The sequence below is a fragment of the Parambassis ranga genome, chromosome 12 (genome assembly GCF_900634625.1).
Source record: "Parambassis ranga chromosome 12, fParRan2.1, whole genome shotgun sequence".
NCBI lineage: Eukaryota > Metazoa > Chordata > Actinopteri > Ambassidae > Parambassis > Parambassis ranga.
In genome coordinates, this window is record NC_041032.1 from 3,669,084 (window position 1) to 3,691,673 (window position 22,590).

The following is a 22,590-nucleotide window of genomic DNA, read 5'->3' on the forward strand; positions in this document are numbered from 1 at the left end:
GCTCCCTCTCTCTCTCTCGGTTTATTTTACTTAATTTTGCTTCTATCCCGAAAGACAACTGCACATCTGTGACTGATTGAAGCTTGACTTTACAAGTTTGGATTTGTATATGTAAAAATGGACAAATGTAGATACAGATGCATATATACTGTACACATAAAGATACTCCTATATGAATAAAAATAAACCTGTAACCTCTGTTGCATCGTCATATGTGAAAGACAAGAGTAATTCAGGCTCCACTGGTGCTTTTGGATCTTATATAGGCTCTTGTATATTATATATACACAATACATGACATGTGAATCGGTCAAACACACTGCTTTCCCTCTTATACATTTGTATCTTCACCATCTTGGCTACACTTCTGTCCACCTAACTCCCAGTATTCCATCAACATGCGCAAAGGTGGGCACCAAAAACAGCTTTTGCCACTAATGATGTGTGACAGTATACTGCCATACATACATATATATAAATACATAATACATAAACCCTGCCCCTCTATGCTAATTAATGGGATTGTTAAGCATTGTTACATTGAAGGAAGGGGTTGTGCTTGTCATTGAAGTGTATAGGTGCTTGGGTGGAGCAGCAACTATGTGGTCTCACCTCTCGAGCTCAGGTTCCAGAATGGCATCTATTTAACATGGCACCTGTAAGTGAGATATACTGAGCAGTTGGTGGAAACACATTATATACAATCAATGTTATGTCAACATGATACGAAACATTGTAGACTAAACTCTTTTTTTTTCTAATTCCAGGATGTAAGCATATGGTGTTAAAGTTGGACGTTTTAGCACGAAGGTGTGAAAATTGACTCACTTTTGCAGCCAGCCTCAAGTGGCCACTCAAGGAATGGCAGTTTTTGGTATTTCTTGTCCCTTGGATGGTAAGCCTACTGCCTTCTTCAAGCTTCTCTACATGTTTTGGCTACTGTTGTGACAGATTATACATGCACTTATTCAGACTACCGCAGTCGTAACTGTGTAAAAACTGGTCATTTCTAATGACTTGTTATCGGTGTCCTGGTGAGGATGGTATTGCCTTTTGGATGCTTTTAATTTAAAACATCAGATGGAGGAAATGCACAATTTCCATTATAGCTGCTCTGTGTCAAGCTCATCTTTCTATTATACAATACTCAAAAACAGAGATTTGATTTAATAAAAGTCTAAACTTTATTGGCCTACTTTGCAAAACACGACAAACTGTGATATTCTAAAATGCTGGATCAAAGATGTGTTTTTTCAGATATGGCCAGCCTAGTGTGGAGTTACTCTTGCAGGTTCCCCAGCTTTTTTTCCTCCAGCAGTCCTATATATTTTATTTCATACTTTTAATTATATTCACCCTGGGGGGGCAATGCTGAAGTCATGCTTGGTGCGGCAATTACACCCAAGAAGGGAGTAATGAGACATTTAGAGGACGACACTGCCAAAGATTTTTGAAACACTTCTCCACACATATGGAAAGTGTGTGTGTGTGTGCGGTCACATTCTTGTCCATTTATAGAAAAGCAATTAGGAGATAAGCGATGAGGTAGAGTGAGAGATGGAACGAGAATGAAAGGAAGAGAGAGAATGACAATGAGACGGTGATTAACGTAACAAATGAGAGGTGATTGTTTGCGTGGAGATGCTTTGCTTCCTCACAGGAAAGAGCAGAGAGAGGATGCACAGGAAAAAAAAACATCCTCCGCGTGTCACTCCTGAGACTCACATTAGGCTGCAGGTGGAAATATGAAGTAATTAGAGTAATTAATCTAAGCTGCCTGTGTGTATTCTGTATGTGTCTTATGTATCCGGTTAATGGATGAAAAGCAGAAAAATAATATGCTGAAAACAGGGAGACACCAAATAAAGATGAATGTAAATGTCATCATGGGAGCTGTTGTGTGAGACACAAACGAGGAAGAGGCAGTCTGGTGCAGTCGGGGCTTTTTGAAGAATGCCATCGGTGCAGCTCTGTGAGAAATTGCTATTAAAGAGCCCTGAATCATTCTGGTGACAAGAGGAGAGAGTGTTGCAGTCATGCTTTGTGTTTATCCCTGCTGCCAAAATGTCACCCTGTAATGAATAAGAAAACAAGTGTTAAGGACGCAGTAATAAGGTTGTCTAAAGGTTATAGTTTGTATCTGTAATACGCAATTATCAGCCCAGATGTATATTTTTGATCTGTAATTCTTTTCTCTAGCGAGCATAAATTCTTTTAAAGCTGTGTGAGCTGATTCAAGCCACTAGAGGGCAGAAGAGTGCAAAAGAAACAGTTAAGGGATGAAGCTAAGACCTGTTTTTGTTTGGCAAAGGTGTTTATTGACTCTTAAGTAGTCCTATATTTCATTATTCTTTTTTCAAACTGTTGCAAATTTTGTCTGTTCTCTTCGTATGTGCTGGACAGATTGCGAGCATTGGGTTGCCTGCTACAGTATTATGAAAATCTGACCGTGGATCTTGAATATATATAAAAAATAACACAAATATTGGCTATTTTTTCCATTACAAGCTGCATTGGAGGTCCTAGAGAGTGGATGGAGAGGATGGACGCTGCACTGAGACTTGAGTGTATCCATTAGTTTGATTGGAATAATGGTTAAACTTTCTGGAAAATATTATAAGTGATGCAATTACTTCTGAGCGTTTAGCACAGTTGCCCCTTCACATATAAAAAGATGATCTGAAATCCTCCCAGTATGTCCCATATCATTTTCATGAATAATGTAAGCCATAAACTTTTGCCATGTTTGGCTAATTTATAAGCAAATAAGTAAAGAAACTCATGCTTCTCTGTAGCTGCCCTCTGATCTATGTAGGTTCCTGGCTGCTTAAATGAGCCAGAGTCCTGCTTCGTAAGCGCCTGCTGGCATGAAAGATTTATCCTCCAACAGAATCCAAAAAGGCAATTCTGTGGGACAAACCTGCAAGTGTGCCAAAGTGCTTGGCACATGTTCGGCATACAATTTTCCTGGGTTAAGCCGAGGAGTGTAAAATAATACTCTATTGTCGCATCAGAAAATATTCAGATGTGTTATGGTGTTGTGGATTCTGGATTGTGTCATTTGCAGTGTTTGGACCCTTTGCTGTGGCTGCAGACTGCGGTTAGTTGCACCTACTGGAATCCACCTGTGCATGGCAAGTTATGGGCACTTGAAAAAACACGTTCAGACTGCATGACAGGACTCTCCCTGTCCAACTCTTCATGCCCAGCTCTGAAGAAGAAGACCAGCCAGTAGATATAATCCTTTCAGCGTGTACTGGATCTGTCCTGGGGGCCTCCTCCTGTTTGGACAGGGGAGCCCTGGGGCCATCCTAACCAGATGAACTCAACTGGCTCTTCTCAATGTTGGAGGTGCAGCAACTGTATTCCAAGCTCCTTAAGGATGACTGACCTCCACACCTATCTCTAAGGGAGAGTCCAGCCGTGTAACCTGATAAGGCGCTGTAGCTCTGAGGACAAAATTGCAAGTTTATTCATTTATTATTTATTAAATGTTGGGCTGAGAGAGGACATGAAGTCAGCTGCTGTGAGAGAAGAGGATGCCGAGGATAGAGGTAGGCAAGAAACTGGTGGGGACAGATTATTTCATTAGATTATTTATTATCAGTTAAATGTACAAGTAAATTGTTGTAACACTCGTTATATTATGAGTCTAGTCTAGTCTTTTCCTCAATTCCACTTTAATTCATCCAAAGAGAACCAAGAAACTGTTTCCTGGACTCAGGTTTCTGCATTCCAGTGGCTCCAGCAGGATTTACAGTAAATTCACAATTTATTGGCAAATAAAACAAAATAGCATGAAAAGCAGTCTGGAGAGGATTTGCTTTATAATAGAATTTATTCTCAACAGGAATTCTCCTGTTTCCTATAAAGCCATTTTAACTTGTGCTATGTTTTTCCATAGAAGCCTTTTTAAAGGGTTAGACATTACTCCAGCTTTCTAATTTCTTATTCTCAACAAATCCAGACTTAGACCTTTCTGCTCCTACTGCAGATATAGATCTTTAGGGGGTCACCAATTTCTCTTATCTGGACACTTGTTTGTGGCAGTTGTTTTAGTGGCATTACTCTCCATTGTGGACACACACATATGGACACAGAGTTGCCCTTTCTAGTCTACAATCCATATACAAGAGGGAGGGACTATGCAGGGCTGCACTCAGGCTCCTGTCAGCCTCTTTCATCTGCTGTCACACACTTTTTTCTTTACACATTTTTACACAGTTTCTTTCTCCTTTTGATCATTTTTTTATATCATTTTAATCATAAGCAACAGTAAACATATCTGTTGATGCACAAATTCAGTGCTCGTTAAGTCTGATTTTCCAATCTGTGTGGAACTGGCATGCGTGTAAGACCAACAGCTGAAGCAGGTGCAACGCATTCCAACAAGCGATCATTAGCTACAAGGACAGAAACCTGAATGGTCACTAAATCTGGAGAAATATGACATGACATGGACCTGTCCAGGGTGTACCGCCTCTGGATAGGCTCCAGCCCCCCATGACAAAGCAGGTTCAGATGATGGATGGATGACATGACATCATAATATATACTGAAATATACGTTAGATCTCTTGTTATTTTGTATTATTAACAGCTATTGTGTATCATTAAAACACAGAATGGCTTCTTCCCTGCTCAGGTTACACCTCATTGGCCATGATTACCTGAAACAAACATATTTTGTTATGACATTTGTTAACCTTATTCTAAAAATCACAATCTTTCCTCTGATCACATAACATTTCCGTGACTTTACTCCATAATGACCCCATCTGGCAGACACATGTCGATAGCGACTCAGCCTCCTCTTTGGCCTGATATTAAAGAGGGCCATCCAGGAGGGAGGGATGATGGAGAGAAACGATGGCAGCACCTGACAGCCTCATTAATCAAACACCGAGACACAGAGGTGTTGGCCTTGGCTCCGACACCAGACACACCACAGCTCACACACTTGACTTGTTGCTTGGTGTTGTAGCGTTATGCTCCTTCCACTTAGCATCTCTGCAAATGTCAGTCATGAACTGAGCAGCACCTGCCGCCTCCCGCTGTATTGGTTGCACAGGTTGATGTTGTTGGTGTTCATTTGATCCTTTTTCATTCATTTTTTTTGTCAGTGCATGTTAATGGGGAGGATATTTATGCAAAGTGCGTTTCATTTTTCAACAAAGATAAGTGGGCTAGAGCTAGCAGGTGTCCTGCTCCTATTTTAATTTTAACTGCGAGATTGAAAATGGGACAGTTTCACTTAACCCAGTCCAACACCTGGAACACTGACTGTGAGCCATGCAGGCCTCATTAGTGCTGTAGGACCTCCCTTGATGCCCATGTGGCTGAATGTAGCAAATCCCTGGAGGCAGGTTCCAGAGGTATCAGTGGAAGCTGTCGTCGCTCCACGCTCTCAGTTAATGCTCATGGTTTTTGAGCGACATTTTTGCAAATTGGTGTTCTGCTTGTGCACCGGGAGTTTAAGAAGGGGATCTCGTTTATTGAATGGACTCATATCTTTCATTTACTCTGTGCACATGTGCATGCATCACCCTATATTAGCAGCTTCTGATTGAATTAATTTCCAACCTTCGTTCTTGTTCCTCGTCTACTTATGTTCAAAATGTTCACCCGCTCAGCCCTCTTCTCTCTCTGTTTCTCATACTTACCATATATTTGGTGACCCATTTCAGAATTTAGCATTGTATTTATTTTACCATGCCAGAGAACATTTCAGTTGGTCATTTTCTTAAAGAAGTAGTCTTAGTAGTCCAGTACACAGCTGACAATAAATAGGCTGAACCTTCTAAGAGATGCATCTCCTCCTAAATTAACAAGATGGGAGTTATATGTCATGATTTCAGTGTGATAAATTTGGTCTCAAGGTGCTTTACAGAAACCCCGGAGCCTGATCCCCCTCAGGAGCAACAGTGGCAAGAAAAACAGGACTTGGCTCACGAGGGAGAACCTTCCTGCTGTCGGCCGGGTGAAGGAAGAGAAGAAGAGGCAGACAGCACAGAGAGGATGAAGGAGGAGAGAGAGGGGGGGGCAAACATGCAGCAAATGGACAAAAGATGGACAACAGGGACTATAGTGCAATGCAGGCGATAAGCACTGGTTTGGTCAGGGGCCAGCATGCAGGTCTGGAGGCAGAGAGAGAAAGAGAGAACTACGACGAAGACGGTGAACACAGTTAATCACATGAATTACTGGTATGAATGAGGCTGATGAGAAAAGAGGAGAGGTAAGAGGGGTTGAGGGGCTGGGTGAACCGTTTGTCTCCCCCGGCCTATAGCAGCAAAGCTATGCTGAAGGCTGAGGGTTTATCTGGCCTATTCTACCTGACACAACTGTTAAACATTTTCTCTGAAATTAGAATTAAAGATAGATTACTGTGAAATAATTTCGGCTGATAGTGGCTAACCTGTGTAAATACACACATAAAAAGGATGTTCCTCACTCTGTGATGTTTAAATGAACTGAGCAAGATCTGACATATTTTTCTGGTGTCTTATGTTTGAAGGCATTGCGTGCCGGTGTAAACAGAGGCACTCAAAATACTTTAAATATTTTATTTCCAGCTTCCGTCTGATGTGCTCAAACCCAATATCCTGAAAAGTACAGCATCAGTTCCAGCTCCAGGTACAGCACACAAACATGAAGACAGACTTCTCTCTACTTCACTGTCTGCACACGCTTTAATACTATCTGGTCACAACCTGTGTGACAGGCGTCCTCACACAATGCCCACATGCAGAGAACCACAGACTGTTGACTTATAGAACTGTAGTGATTTTCATCTTTTCACCACAAGAGGGCACCGTTCACTGAGTGACAATGAGAAATACACTGTTTAAGATTAGAATTAGGGCGTTATGGTTTTAATAAGTCATAGAAGATGAACAGGAAGACATTGTTGTTAAATGTTCTGCCTATTTACAGTCATTTGTCTTACATTTGTCTGTAATGATTACAATAAGGGAATTCAACCAGAGGGTATGTGCAGGAGGTCCTGAGGGTCCCTCATAGCTGTGACCCTTGTTACTCCTGTCTTCGAGCTGGTTTAATGGCACCATGGATGGTCTTTAGAGAGGTGACAGCGGTACAGGTTTCTATTATAGTTTGGACTAAACTAACATCTCCAACATCTGATCAAGTCAAGAGTTTGTAGACTTGTAAATTTGCATATTTGCATAATGGCTTTGCCTCTTTGTGTTCAGGCATATAGAAACATAATGTATCTATAATCTGCAAAATGTAGAAAATACTACAGTTTTAGTCTATATATTATTTTTATTCTATTATTTTGGTTTTATTCTAAAAAAATATGCTGTGTAATGCTGGACAATAATAAAGATTACATTTGTTCTTCCTCTGAAAATGTATGGAGACAAAAATAAAAGGTGCCGGAATGCTGATTATAAAAATGTTGTGAAATGGCGCCCTCTTGTGTTGTCAGCTTTGAACCAAATCTCCTATGGACGTCAATCTAAGCTACGTCCCGCCCCTGAACAGCATCTTAACCAACCACCGTTCAGGCTTTAGTTTCAAGTCTTCAGGGGCGTCCCTTAAAATTTTAGCCCTCAGTTTTGCCTGTCGGGTAGCTTTACCAGCCACAAACTCCGCGAATGTAATATCTGTAAGTAAAATAAGATCAGAAAAGATTTAGTATTTTAGCCAGGGACATTCTTTAGATAATGTCAACATCTGCTTGTGTCAGTGAGAACGTAAATATTGCCCTGAAATGCAAAACTCAGGACGAGATTTGCTCCATGTTCTGCCTGGGTTAACCAGTCTGCCAGCTAAATCAGTGCCACACACTACATGACTTATAATTAGCCTCGTAAATGTTACAAACGCAAGCTTTTTGAAGTTTTTTTGAGGACTGACCCTGTACAACAACAGAAAAAGCAAGGTACCAAAAAAAGTTGTGTTAACGTGAAATTGTTTTGATGTGAGGAGTACGAGCTAACTAACTTTTGAAACTGGCACAGCTGCCTGGGAGCTAGCTAACAGTTAGTAACCCTTTACTCCTTCACTGCGCAACATAGATCACAGATATAACTAGTCAAACTGAATACATTAAAAGTTCGTCAGTGCCTCAGAGAGCCTGTGTTTGTTGTTCTCGGACAGCGGTTTGTTGTGGTGTGTGTGTCATGGTGACAAAGGGGTGGGTCTTTTTATTCTGTCTTTTCTGTTTTGCGGTTATCAAGGCAACCGGCCCATGTTGTGAAATCTCTACAGTCTAATGCCCATCCTGACGTCGCTGGAAATACACGCACGTGTAATATACCATAAGGTAAGATATAATTTCACTGGCTTGGTGCATGTAGTTTTTATTATTTCTGTGTGCACCCTCTTATATAGTCAGCAGTGTTATTTCCTTTGCTGTGAGAGCCTCAGCCCACCAGCCTGACTGGTAGGACTTGATGTAAACAGTTGTTGTTCAGCAAGTTCCTTGTTGCAAAGCAGGATGAGTACAGTATAGCCTACTTGCATAAATCATATTCCTGCAGCTTCCTGTAGGAAGCCATCATTATAAAACTTTGTTTTTGTTATTAAGATGTGTGCAAGAAACAGACCACATCAGCTCAGAAAATCCCCTTTTTACTGTCAGCCCTGATGGCCAATTCATTACCAACAGAAATGGGCCACAACCCAAGTCTAAATGTAATTACATTTAGCAGAGGAGAATTCCCCTCTAACAATGAATGCTTGTTTTATTTCAATTTGTCCTAGCACAATATAAATAAGATCTAAGCACTCATTACTCATGGAGGTGTGTTATTCTCCTTGCATGGTGCGTCCTGTGTCCTCAGCTCTTCTTGTCCTAAGTAGATTAACTGTCATACTTTAGTCTCTGCGCTATCCTGAACAGATCGTTGTAGGTCTCTGGGGGCAGCTTCAGCTATGCTTCTCTTTACTGTAGTCAAAATTCAACCAGTGTCATCCTGTGAAAATTCATGCGGTGTCCCCTGTTGACCCAGCCTCGCTGGTTTTGTGACAGCTTTGGCGGGACTTTGAAAGCAGATGCTGGCAGAAAATCTTTTTTTTTTTTTTTAAACCTGTCTCTCATGCTCTTTTATTATTTATTTATTTGTTCATTCTGTCATCGCTTGCGTCTCTGGTTTCTAAACCTCAACCCCACCTGTCCATCGTAGATGCGGTCCCAGCTTGCAGCTTGACAGTCAGGTGATTAAAGTCCTGCTGTCTGTATGTCTGCTGCAAGGAGCTGGGCCAGCTCTCCTGCTCTAGGACTATGATTATTGTCTGTTTACAATCGGCGAAACCCCCAGTAAGGGATTTAGGGCAGCTTACCCCCCCCCCCCCCAGTCTGGCTGCTGAGATAAGTCCTTAGTTCTACTGGGAATGAACAAGGAGTATATGTGGAGCAACAGGTGAGTTGTGTCTTTGTTTTATCAAAGAGAAGCTCAGGCAGAAGTATCTGACTTTAGCAGTTTGTCACTGTTAGCTGTGGCCATGCATAAAACTGGGGTTAGGGTTAGGTTATGTTGCAGGACCTCCATTTTTCTGACCATTGTCCTATGGAATTGAATGAATTTTACTTTGCACCCAGATTCAGTTGATAATTATTAATTATTGTCTCTTTATTCACGTGCTGCCACGCAAAACCAGAGCTTCCACCTTCTTTCTTAACAGTTAGCAGGGTGCTATCGTTGTCAAATGCTGCTTAGCCTACTCTCCTTACCTTCATCTCTTCATAGTGCATGTTTGCAAAATGACTTGGAAACAGATGGATAACATGCTGCTGTACACTTCCACTGTTGACATTTTCAACAAGGTGACATCATTCCCACCATCCTTCAGTTTTCAGTGCTCTTCCTTTCTTTTTAGTTCCACCTGAAAATTTCTTCATTTAACAGCTTCTGCCTCGACTCCCACAGTTCTTCTAAATGATCATTTGAACGGTGGTGCTAGAAGCCACTTGATATCTCTTTTTTAGTACAAGGTTGCTGTGTGTTGACAAACAGTTTTGGGAGAAGTAATCAAGCTGTGGAAGTTATTATTATTAGCCAACAATCCCAATTCCTGACCTACAATGACTAAAAAGCCTAAGCAGTTCATAGAAAAAGACTTAACACAACATTGTGGATACCAGAAAATTGTTGGTCCCTTCTCAGTTACAAAAGAAGCTTATGTTTAAACTTTTAGTGTTTACTTTCTTTTCTTTCAAATCAACAAAATGTCCAATTCCTGTTCATCCTTGGAGGCAGTAGAAAATATGGAAGCAAACTCTTAATTATGTTGCACACTCTAAATTGATCCGTTTTAAAGTAGGTGTTTTTCTAAAGTTGCTCCTCTTTAAGCTGTGCACTTTATTTCCCTGTGGTTTAGTTTAAATGCACGGTAGCCCTGTCTTGTTGGCCAGAGTGGTGACTCCCTCCAAGTGCCTACACTCTTGAGTCTTGTATTTGTCTCACACGGTCACAACAAAAAGTTTACAGACGAATGTGTGTGTGTGTATTTCTGTAATTCTCTTAATGGGTGTGTGTAGGACTTGTGTGTCCAATAAGAGATGCTCCAGACTAATAATCTTCTTGCAGTAATCTGGGATATGGATGAAAGAAGCAAAGAGCTATGGTGGGCACTTTTCTAAATGAGAATCTGAGTTGTTCTGCACTCAATTCTTCTCTCTTTGTTGTGTTTTATGCTGATTTCTTTGAATTAAATTGGCAAAAAATGTACATTTATTATAGCATTTTCATTTACTTCTTATCAGTCCTGAATCAAAATGTAAGTATTCTATGATAAAGCTTTGTAACACAGAAACTTAACATTTGTCTGAGGTCGTTTGTTGCAGGCAGTAAAAGCACAGCTTGAGTTTAATGTTGTGGTGTTGCCATAGTGAGTGCTGCAGCTCCTGGCAAATACTTAGGAGACTCCATATTACACTGGGAAGGAGCAGTCAAATCTAGGCTTGATTATATGTACAGTTATAAAAAGGATCTATGGTGAGGATGCTTGAGTATGAAACACGCTGTTGGTAAATTTAGCTGGTAAGTGGTGTGCACAGATAGGACATGATTTAAGAAGGGGGTAATAAAATCAGAATCAGTCGTGCAGGCAGAGTTCATGTCACCTTGGAAACAAGTGCTGCACCTCACGTAAGATGCAAGACAAAGACTACTTTAGGACAATCAGGCTAAATGGCCCCAATCTCTGTATGGACGCAAATCAGATCATCAATCCTAAATTTTTGACTTGGACTTGAATCACATCAGGATGTGGTCCTAACCTGATATATGTGCTTCATGACTGTGCAAAATGGATGTGAAGTGGGCAAATCTGTGCAAACAATCTGAACACAATGAGACTTTTAATGTGAACATCATTTATTCATGATGAATAAAGTAAAATAAACCCAAAAGTAAATAAACCCAAATCAACATAAATAATCATTGAAAACAACAATAATTTCAAGGACACTACAGTAGTTCTGTCATCTGTAATTACTCAGTACCATATACACACAGACACCATCATTTTCATAGAGTGCTCTTCTATCTTCTACAACTGCATATGATCACTCAACTTTAACAGCTCTGGCTTAATATCTATCTTTACATATTAATCTGAAAATGACAAATACTTGTGTTTTGATGGCTCTTTATATTTTAACTAGATTTGTCTATCAGCCCATATTTGTTGCTAATTCTTTTTCCCTCCAAAAGCTTTACCTGATTTCTCATTGATGACTTTTCTATAAATGGAACAGTCAAGCTGACCTAAAGACTTCCTAAGTCAAAATGACTTGTGTTTTTAATAGGCCACACCTCAACTTGTTTTGAAAACATTAATGTGGCTTTTTCTGAATTATTTTGGTTGTTCTGTCTACATTATGACAAGGTTGTTGATTGCTTTAAATTAATTTGGTTAATTTTAACCAAATTAACTTTTGGTTAAAATGATTGCCATGTATTAAAATAGTCTTTAATCTTGTGTATTGCCCCCTAAGGACTCTACACAGCAGCTTTGCTTTTCCTCCCTGGCAAATTATTTACATATTGTTTATGAGAGATGGTGTGTGTGTGTTCGAAGGGGCACATACTTAAGAAGTGTTTAACAATATAAAGATTGTTCAGAGAGGAAAACAGCAGTGTAAGAATAAAGACAGACTGGCCTGCTGTTGTTTATCTTTTAAGCACCAAACAAATGTCACTATATACATTTCCATGTTCTGTTTCAGGTACTTCATCCTAAGACTTCCTGTTCTTCAACACCACTGACTGATTGATGAGTCTGTAGCTGTACCTTTGGATTTTCCTCAACTTAATGTCATGCACTGAAATCTGCAAACCTCCATCATGGCTTTGAAAGAGGCCCTTACTGCAGAGCCAGGGAAACCACCAAAGACCCAAATGATTTCTGTGCCTGGCTGAGACGGTCAGAACTAAGACTTTAAAGAGCAGCAATCCACTGAAAAAGGTGAATGGAGCAAAGGAGGAACACCACAGCAGGAGTTCTGTACTGGACCCCTGCCCCGTTCTGCGAATCACCCACTAGCACTGACTATGAGGATGAAGAAGAGGCAGAGATGGAGGATGACTTCGCCAGCCAGATGGATGAGAACGGCATCATTGGACTTTCAGAGGCATTGGAGGATATTGGATTAAGGGAATCTTGGTGTGGTGGAGAGGCAGAATTTAATCCAGCTGCGTCTAGTGGACACCGCACCCCAGAGGATGTGGAACCTAGTGGTTGTGAGGGGGAGAGATCACCTGAGGAGCAGAGCCACAACCTGACAGGACATCTGGTCAGTGAAATAGCAGAAGGTGCACACGTTCTGTCATCAGGTAAGTGTTTTTCCTCTTCCTTTTTTACACCATCATTTAATATACTGAAGGGTGAACTTTGACATGTTAATGTTTGTTTTCCAGATGTAGAACCTGCTGCGGTCTCTAACCGTCCTGTATCCCTGTCTGCCTCAGCGTTCTCCCACTTTCTGCCCTTTTCTGATAAGGAATTAGGAATTGAAGCTCAGACATTCCCAAAAATGGGCTTCACAGATAGTCTTCCTGACTCACATTGCAGCCAGTCAAGCGTCAGGTCTAGTCCCCGTTTCCCAGAGATAGAGCTCAAGGCTTCTCTTCAACCACTAGCAACATTTTCTGAACAGGGTGCATCAGATGATTGTAATAGAGTAAGTAAGGCCTCCCCAGAGCCAAACAAGCTATGCAAGCAGCCTGTTCCCTTACCAAGGAAGACAAGGAAGCCCTCTCCTGAAGCCACGTTAAAGGAACATCCCCTCATCCCAGTCAGGATAAACTCTTCAAAACCAAAACAGCAAAGCACAAGTCACGACCGGGAGCCAAGGACACAAAAAGCCAGGAATGATGCTACTGAAGTGTATGAATTCAGGTAAGCCACATTCTTTCAACTGCTTCATTATGCAGTGTTACACTGTACCTTTATCTCTTGGCCTTCTTTTAATGTTTTCCATTTACAGACACGAACCTCTGAGTTATCGGATACCAGACTTTTCCAAGGTGGAACACAAGGTTCATTTCCCCAAAGGTGGTTACAAGCCTCCTAAGAGCAAAATCTCACTGACGAGGACGTCCCTATCACCTGAACCCCCCTTGATGTTTAAATCCCCGGCTGACATTGTGAAAGAAGTGTTACTGAATCCCGATGATGGTCCTTTTGACCCATCAGACTGTGACAGATCACCTAGCAGTGCCCCCAGGTCTACTGTGCCACAAGAGTTCAGATGCCCCAGGGAGGCAACCACACTGCTCTATCAGCTGCAGGTAGGGGGCCTTCCTCTGAACATGTGATAGCACAGGACAAGAGAGTTCAATCATTCAGTCCTTGCCACCCTCTCTTTGCGTTTTCCCTTTCTTTTTCATTCTTCTCTTTTTTCCTCCTCATCTCAATCTCCCTTTGCTTCACTTTGTCTTACTTTCTTATTTCCTCCGGCTGCAGGAAGAATTCAACAGTCTGCTGACGAAGCACGCTGAGGCGAGGAACACCATTGATCGTCTGCGTCTAGAAGCCAAGGTAGTTAATCTAGTGATCTGCCTTTAATTTATCACTTTTTAATGGTGTGCTTTGGTGCAGGATTTAAAAAAAAAACAGTACAATATTGGTGCTATACAGATTTATAGTTGGTCTCACTTTTAAGTCACTATAAGTCCAAGTTAATGGAAAAATTCAAAATGATGGACAGTGTGTTTTCTTCAGGTGTGGTATTTTTATAGAATTATTAATTTCAGAGAAAAATTGTAAAATGAAAAAGTTGAACTTTGTCAAGCCTCTAATAACCCACAGCAATTGTATCAGTGTTGGAGGGATCTTAGGGTACAGTGTCAAAAGAAAACTTTTTTTTAACATTTTGACAGGACAGTCCTATAGAGAGTCAACCTGCTGACAGGTTCACACAGTGTCAGCACAGGGGTGACAGTGCAGTATGTGAGAACCAATGATTAGAAGTTGGATGATAAATCAATGGAGGAGAGGCAAGGGGAATGTTGAAGTGCCGTAAAGTAGTCCCTTTAAAGGATGGATGGCCCATTTCTGTGCTCCACAATCAACGCCAATTAAAATCAGCTTACTGAGCTCCTCGCCTCTCCTTCATCACAAACACTGAAACACCATCTGTCTCCTCCCTCTGCTCATTACATTACACAGGCAGGGTGGGAGGAGCAGCTTTATAATGAAATGTATAATTAAATTTCTCTAAACAAAATTTTTTAGTAGACTTTATTTTGTAACATTAGTTTTTTTGTGGCTCAGCGTATACCTGGTAAAATCAGAGATCTAATCAGTTCCAGTCAGTTTCGTGATCTGTATTCAAGTGATCATATATCTTTATGATCCCTTTCTCTTAACTGTATAATAAATGGCCACTCTGGGATGTATCACAACACGAGACCTTTTCCTTTGCCCTGTACCAGAGGAGTCTTGAGGTCAGTTTAAGGGCACCATGATTTATTGCTTGTAAGGTGCTTGGAGGGGAGGGACATTCATTCAGTCTCATTGTCATTCATTGTGCGTGTATGCTAACAGGAAGGGTAGAGCGACCCCCCTCACTAAAATAACCGCAAGAGCCTTCTCCTGTGTTAAGCAGAATGGTTGTGGCTACAGAAAAACACAGTGACAGGCAGTGAAAACATACGTCTTAAGGACACTAGATGGGGATGTTTTCCCAGGATATTAGTCTTCATGTGTGACAGTTAAAATCACTATCATGTTGATAACATATGTCTCAGAATATTACAAAAACATTGGAACTATAAACAGATGAACTGATGGTAATTATTGACATCATTAAGTATGCTCTTACACATGTTTTTCCCCCAGGTGAACCTGTACTCTGACCCTCCAAAGCCTGGTCACTTTGCACAGTGGGGACTGAACTCTGGTATTTCAAAACTCATAAAGCTGGACTTTCCTCAGTCTCAGAGAGCAGAGTTTAACTCTGCTTCTCTTTGTGCAAATGGGAACAGCACTCAACAAGGTAAGTTCATCCAAAATGAACCAGTCCTACTAGGGTTCATCATTTTGTGTATCTCATGTCCTCCAACTTGCCTGTCCATTAAATAGGAAGTTCAGCTGCTCATTCATTACCCAGAAGCACAGGACCTCAGCTGGAACAGCAGCTGACCAATATCCTCATCAATCAGACTGAGAGGTTTCTCCAGCAGGTAACATAATAAAATAAAAATGCATGATAAAACATAATAAACCTGATAAAAATGAATCAAATATAATCAAAACATTTTTCCATCCAGATGCAGACTTTTGAGGATCTCCTAAAGAGCGGGAAACTCAAACCTTTTCAACAAGAAGAGGTGAGAGCAACTAAGACAGATTAAGACACTGGTTAAATTCCTCTTCTTATTCAGTATTTTAAACTGTTTTATTTTTGCAGGGTCTGTCTGAACTTACTCAGGGGCTCAAATCTTTAGAAAGAGGCTACCTCCTAACAAAAGATGACTACAAACTATTGCAGCAACAAGGAGTCGAAATCAGCGACTTTGACCCTGAACGGTAAAAGTGATGTTCACAGAGTTTAGATTTAGACTATTCTGGGCTGTTCATTCGTTTTAATAGTTCCTGTGTACGTTTGTGCATGCAGGGAGTTGGATGAGCTGATCTTTCAGTGTGGGACACGTATGGAGGAGCTGGAGGAGCAGGTGGCACAGATGAGACGGGAGCAGCCCACCTGCGAAGCTCCTCCCTCTCCACCTCCTCAACCCAACTCTTCATGTGCCCCCTCTGATGGTGAAGAAACCCTGACTCCTCCACAGGTATCCACACTGTCAAGTCATTGAACTCTTTATTTATTCGATTTTTTGCATGTCTGAAGATTATTTTGTGCATCGATTATTTTTGGTTCATTTCACTTGATGTCCTTCCAGAGCCCACCTGTGCCGTTGCTGGTTGATCCTGGTGAGGCCGCAGACGTGGAGGTGAGCTCAGCCAGCGACGAAGAGGAGGATGAACAAACTCTCAGTTCTCTCTACCTTAATCCTCAGAATGGCAAACACAGATGTGATGAACATGATTTTGCCATGCAATTGCATCAGTAAGTGCTAGTGCTTGTCAATTCATCACGAATAAGAAAAAAAAAATTAATTTCAATGTTTTTCCTCGTTCTAAGCTACCAAAGCTTCAAGGAGCTTCCCACCGTTCTTGATCAGAATTTGAGGGGAAGGCTTCCGCTCTCTGCTGAGTCAGAAACTGGAAAGGATAAAGTCCAGGAAACTCCACAGAGGTTAGTCTGAGGTTGCAGGTTCATCAGCAGGACAGATTGTTCTTCTTTTCTGCAGCTCTAAGATGTTGACGTGTCTTGTCTAAATACTTTTATTCTGATCCTAAATATGATAAATATATAAGGTATACATTTCATTTACTGATGTGTGTATTTCTGTGATAGGAAAATCCAATCGAACCATCCTCCTAGTAGCAAAGGGAAGGTAGAGGTGGGGAAGTCCCACAGCAGCAGCTTGAGCAGCCTGGGAGAGGTCCCCGCATCAGAGAAGAGGAGCTCCAAAACTCAAGCTGGGACCAGGATAGTGCTTTCTCAGGTCAGTTATGTTTTAGTTGAATACATCAGATACACATCCAGATATCTGGTCTGATGAGGGCTAGGACAGGCACATTTTCCATACAAAACTAGGAAGATTCTTTCTTTAACTTTTTTTTGTCCAATGCTGAAACAGGAAGGAACAAAATCCTCATTATATGCTCTAAAGCTGAATTTTGAACTATTTATTTAGGGACAATCATCAATAATGCATTCATCCACTGCAGCTCTAGTAGACTGCAGCATTAAGGTTTTTCAGCTGTATAACTATAAAGGGGGCAGCAGTACACTAAAATTCCACATGGTGTCCCTGAAATTCTTAAAAATGTACCCATTCACATCACATTATTCTAAAAACAAATTAAACAAAGCTTTTCATTATGACTTGTGGTAATGATATTGAATTGTTAATATACACACTAAAAGGTTGATTCCTTCCATCTATTTGTCTACACCAAATAATCTTTATTATTAAATCTGCATCAAGCATGTGTATATACATATGTATGTATGATCTATCTTCTATGTCCAGGATGGGATCATCTCTCCAGAGACGGACAGTGGGTTCATTGGCTCAGAGAGCAGCCATCTGACTCCACTAGCAGCTTCCAGTCCTCTCCACCAGAGGGCACCAGAGAGGTGAGTCCAACACTATCTCTCTGCCTCATCACACATTTACTGCACCATAAATGTAACCCTGTGTGCCATCCCCCATCCTTGCCACACACAGCTCAGAAAGGATTTTTTCTTTACCACTGATTGGTTGTTATTTTCTGCTTTTGTGTTTTTGAATAACAACAGTTGTTTAGGGCCTCCAGAGGAAAACACAGGGAGGACCCAGACAGGCCCATTCTGTGCATCACCTCCTTTTTCCTCACCGTCACTCAGTCCCATGACTGAAGAGCCCATTATGGGCTCGCAACGAAGCCCTGACCATTCAAGAAGAACCAGGCGGGGGTACAGGAGACGCACCTTCTCCTGCTCTCCACAGCATTGGACCGATCATAGAGAACAAACCAGTGGAGCTGGTGAGTTTGGGATAGAGAGAGAATGCACAGAGCCTCTCCAGCTTAGGTCCAATGTCTTCTTGAAGCTCTGCTCTATTCTTTTATTAATCAGCGTGTTTTTTTTCGTACCCTGCTGCCCCCCTCCCCTCTTGTCTCTCCAGCTTACACTGGATCTGAAAGTGAACAGAGTGACCACTTAACTAAATCCATTGACTCCCGTCACAGCTCCTACTTAAGCTCCACCTCAGTTTCACACGCTCACCATGGCGATTCCCTCGGCGCACGTCGCCCCAGTCAGGTGGCAGGTTATAAGTGAGTGTGTGTGTGTTTGTGTGTGTTTATGTGTAGCAGCTGCTGCCATGGCAATAACTGTACAAACAGGGTCTCCCTGCAGGGACTACTGAAGAGATACCATGCAGTATGTGTAGAGAATACACAACCACTTCCTGTTTAACAGTGTAGCTTTAAATCAGACACACGGTGATTTTAATGCTTATTTTACATATTCTTTTATGTATTTTATTACAGAATTGGCTGCTATTGATTGAGGTTGCATATTAGGAGGTACCCCTTGTTGTTTCCTGCATGGTGTGGTGTTGCATGATATTGACCATTATTGTCACCTTGTATTTGGTTTGTTTGGATATTCCCAGTGCCACACTTGAATGAGCACATTTCCTGCCTGTATATCACATTGAACGTTGGTGTGATGGGGATTAAGCTGGAGTGTATATCTAAATCCAAACCTGACCTGTTTCTCTTTCTGTAGGGATGCAATACAGTCGGTGCAGACAGAAGTAACTAGACTTAAGGAAAAAGTAGAAAGCTGTCTGGCAAATAAGGAGACTCGTGGCGCTGTCAGAGCAGCTCCTCCAGTTCAGGAGACCTTCTCTCACCGTGAACAACCTCGGCTTAGGTTGGTTTTTTCTAACACAATCATCTCTTTGCAGATGTTACTGCGGGCTTTTGTTTGTCCACAAAAAAAGAGAAAGCTTATTTGGTCTTTTCTCACCGCTCAGGTCTGGCAGTGGGGGACGCAGAGAAACACGGGCAGTTGATGAAGTTGAGGAGGATTTAATAATGAGGCGCACCACCAGGAAGAGGACAGCCTCTGCACGCAAACACAAACCACAGCGTGATACCTGTAAGTTCATCTGGATTAATACATGACTGTAATCTTAGAAAATAAAACCCAAATTGCTGTGCAATAGACACATGTCCACTTTGACTTTGTGGCTGATAGAGATTAGTCTACGCTTAATGCATTTGACCTTTTTGTTTTCAGTAACAAGGTCCTCCTCAACACAACACAAACCTCAAGTGTCCAGATTTACCCAGACATCCACAACATCAGGCAGCTACTGTTCACAAGCAGCTACGGTCCGCAGCAGGAGAACACAGACACGTAAGAACTTCACTGTAGACATTTTGCTGATTATGACTGAAATTGACAACCCTGTCTTATACCTTGGCCGTGTTTGTATCTGTAACAGGGCAGAATCCTGCTGCATCACAAACAGCAGATGAACCTGACAGCAGAAGAAGTCAAACTCCTCTTTGTCCTCAGTGTAGATTTGAACGTAAGTAAGGCCCTTCCATTTATATACCAGTTTACAAAAATCTAAATCCTGTTTCTTCTTCAGTGTTTTTGAAAGCAGTGTTGCAGCTCTGTCTGCATTGTTTGTACTGCTACACTGTCTAAACCCTCCTCGCTTGTGTGTGTACCATTAGGACCAGGTGGTGGCAACAATGAGCAGACCCATTCCTCCACTCACTGTCCTCTCTGTCATCTCTGTGGACACCTTAAACCACACAGATGCACTCAAGAAGGTGAACCATGTGTTAAGCTAGTGTTGCATGTTAAACAGCCTGTACAGCCTATAAGCTGAGTTCAGTCTTTATCTGAAATGTTAATGGAGCTCCTGATCTCTTTAAATCGCAGACTGTCGCAGACTGTTGGACTCCCCCACACATATACACCTCCAACCAGCCAAATCACCTAGCAAAGCTGCAGGAAGCAGATACGTTGCAGCTGCACCTCCACCTGCACTGCTGCAGTACGTGCCAGTGTGTCCATCACAGCTACTGTAAGTACGCTCTAAGCACACACACATTACACATATGATGAAGTGCCCATTAGAGGGATTTCATTTACAGGCCCTTTACAAGTATGTAAAGCCTCTCCCCTTCTTCCAGGGTTCAAGCCCCTGCATGCCCTTGGCAAGACACTTAGCCCGAAGTTGCTAGAAATAATGTGCATTTTTTTCAACAACTAAAAACAGTTTAGTTTGTTCATGTGTGATACACGAGTATTTCCAAAGTGTTTGTCATTAACTTTACTGTCTCTGCAGGTTGTACCCATCCACCCTCTACAACAACAACACCCCTGGCACATCATCAGGGGTCAGAGGTCACAAGGAGGAGAGAGGGAGGACAAGACGCACTCCTTCTGTTGACATGCACCGCTCCATGGATCACTCTCTGGACAGAGCCATCAGGGCAGCCCGACACATGAAACACACCACCAGACACATGGCTCACTCTTTGTCCAGTGGGGTGCAGTACCAGGAGATGCTGACTCAGTCCTGCAGCTACTAGTGTGGAAGTCACAGGCACTCAGACTGGGAACTATTGACTCAGTAACTTCAGACTGAATGAAGTTACTTATATGTTACTTGAATTAATTTATTGACAAACTCTGAAATGATGGAATACTATAGATCATATTGATTTTTCAACACAAAAAGTACTGTGAAGAAACATATTTACTTGAAATGAGAATTTACCCACAATGTAGTGCTCTGTGATTTGTTTTCTAATTAAGAGAAATGTGATAACGTTTAGTGTCTTTTTAATGGCTGTGTAAAGATTTTTGTTGTAGATACAGTCTTATGTTATTCTATAAATGAAATGCACTCACTTAGTGTTGTGATGAGCTCAATCTTTGAACGGTTATACTTCACTACAGGCGTTCAGGAGGTCATAGGGACACCGAGGGCCTGATATGCAGGATTTTTAGTTATTAGCAAGATAAAACGTCATTTTTTGGATAAAATTTTTTACAGCATTTTATGATCAAGCAAGTCCCATGTATAGTAGTATGCAGTATAGTATGTTGATATTTAGTATACTTTTACTAGGCCTGGTGTAATTCTAGATGGGAAACACAAGTTAGAGGAATGCATGGTAAAACATGACACCTAGTTGAGAGATTTTTTAATTTTGCATCATTGTTTCGAACTATATGTCCTTTTCATATTTATATTTTTTCTATTCTCTAATGAGTCAAATAAAGGGAAAAAAAATAATACGTTTGTGTTTTTGGTTATTACTACATAGGTAATAGTATATTGTCATTTGATATCATTTGGTTTCATATTGTGTACTAAATACAGTTGTTTTTCTATGCTATCAAACACAAGGGCAGACCCCTATGTTTTTGTTAAGCATATATCAGAATAACAGGAAAAAAACAAATTACATGGTACAATTTATGCAAAAACAATTTAAAACTGCCATATTATAGATGGTCCGAAATTTGAAAAAAAAAACACATACCCTTATGTTTTTTCTGCCTCAGGTTCATGGTCCACTATAGCTGTTTTTCTACTTTTTACCTAGAAGTATAACAGATGAATAGCAAGAACCACGTTAGATATTCCAATACATGCAAAAAGAATATAACACTGCCATATTATAGACGGTCCAAAACTTGAAAAAAACACAAGGGTATACCCTTTATGTTTTTTCAGCATCAGGGCCATATTCAAATATGGCTTTTTTCTTTTTTTTTAACTAGAATATATCAGAATAATAGGAAAAACACATTACATGGTCCAATTTATCTAACAAGAAGAAAAAAAAGCCATATTATACATTGTCTACCATTGGAAAAAACATAAGGGTATACCCTATATATATATACATATATATATATACACATGTATATATATACATATATATATACATGTATATATATACATATATATAGATATATATATATATATATATACACATATATACATACATATATATACACATATATACATATATATATATACATACATATATATACACATATGTACATATATATATATATATATATATATATATATATACACATATGTACATATATATATATATCCTGCATATCAGGTCCTTGGTATCACATGACCTCATATGTTAGATGGTGATTTGCCTGTAGTTTGATGTGATATGATATATTGGTATGTCATTTTTTTCCCTACCAACAGTCATATCATATCAAACTACAGGCAAATCACCGTCTAACATATGAGGTCATGTGATACCAAGGATATGCAGGATATATTGTTTGTAAATTATAAAGATGAAAAGACAATTTTGGAAAACAAACAATTTTAGCATTTGAAATACAAAACTAAAAAAGTGCTTTTAATTGAATGAATGAAGTCTTACATATAATGGAAGCCAATTTATTAGACAGCCTTAGTACATATTAGGTACACATGGAAGTATTGTTTGTGCTTCAACACTCGCAAACATACAATCCCAATAA

The 22,590-nt window shown here is 40.6% G+C and overlaps 1 protein-coding gene across 2 annotated transcripts; it reads left to right on the plus strand.

The window, feature by feature from the left end:
• Positions 1 to 7,592: 7,592 nt before the first annotated feature.
• Positions 7,593 to 21,361, plus strand: akna (AT-hook transcription factor). Of its 2 annotated transcripts, none has more exons than XM_028418668.1 (24): positions 7,593 to 7,632; positions 8,207 to 8,292; positions 12,202 to 12,808; positions 12,893 to 13,373; positions 13,462 to 13,765; positions 13,941 to 14,015; positions 15,318 to 15,474; positions 15,561 to 15,661; positions 15,749 to 15,808; positions 15,889 to 16,007; positions 16,096 to 16,267; positions 16,379 to 16,545; positions 16,621 to 16,734; positions 16,897 to 17,047; positions 17,579 to 17,685; positions 17,848 to 18,074; positions 18,215 to 18,365; positions 18,823 to 18,969; positions 19,073 to 19,197; positions 19,339 to 19,458; positions 19,547 to 19,633; positions 19,785 to 19,883; positions 19,996 to 20,140; positions 20,405 to 21,361. In XM_028418668.1, exons 3-24 carry the CDS (start codon positions 12,445 to 12,447, stop codon positions 20,649 to 20,651), a joined length of 3,720 nt encoding a protein of 1,239 aa, XP_028274469.1. In that variant the 5' UTR covers positions 7,593 to 7,632; positions 8,207 to 8,292; positions 12,202 to 12,444; the 3' UTR covers positions 20,652 to 21,361. The 2 variants fall into 2 exon arrangements, with proteins under 2 accessions (XP_028274469.1, XP_028274468.1); XM_028418667.1 differs by lacking the exon at positions 7,593 to 7,632 and adding an exon at positions 7,769 to 7,908.
• The last annotated feature ends 1,229 nt before the right edge of the window (positions 21,362 to 22,590 follow it).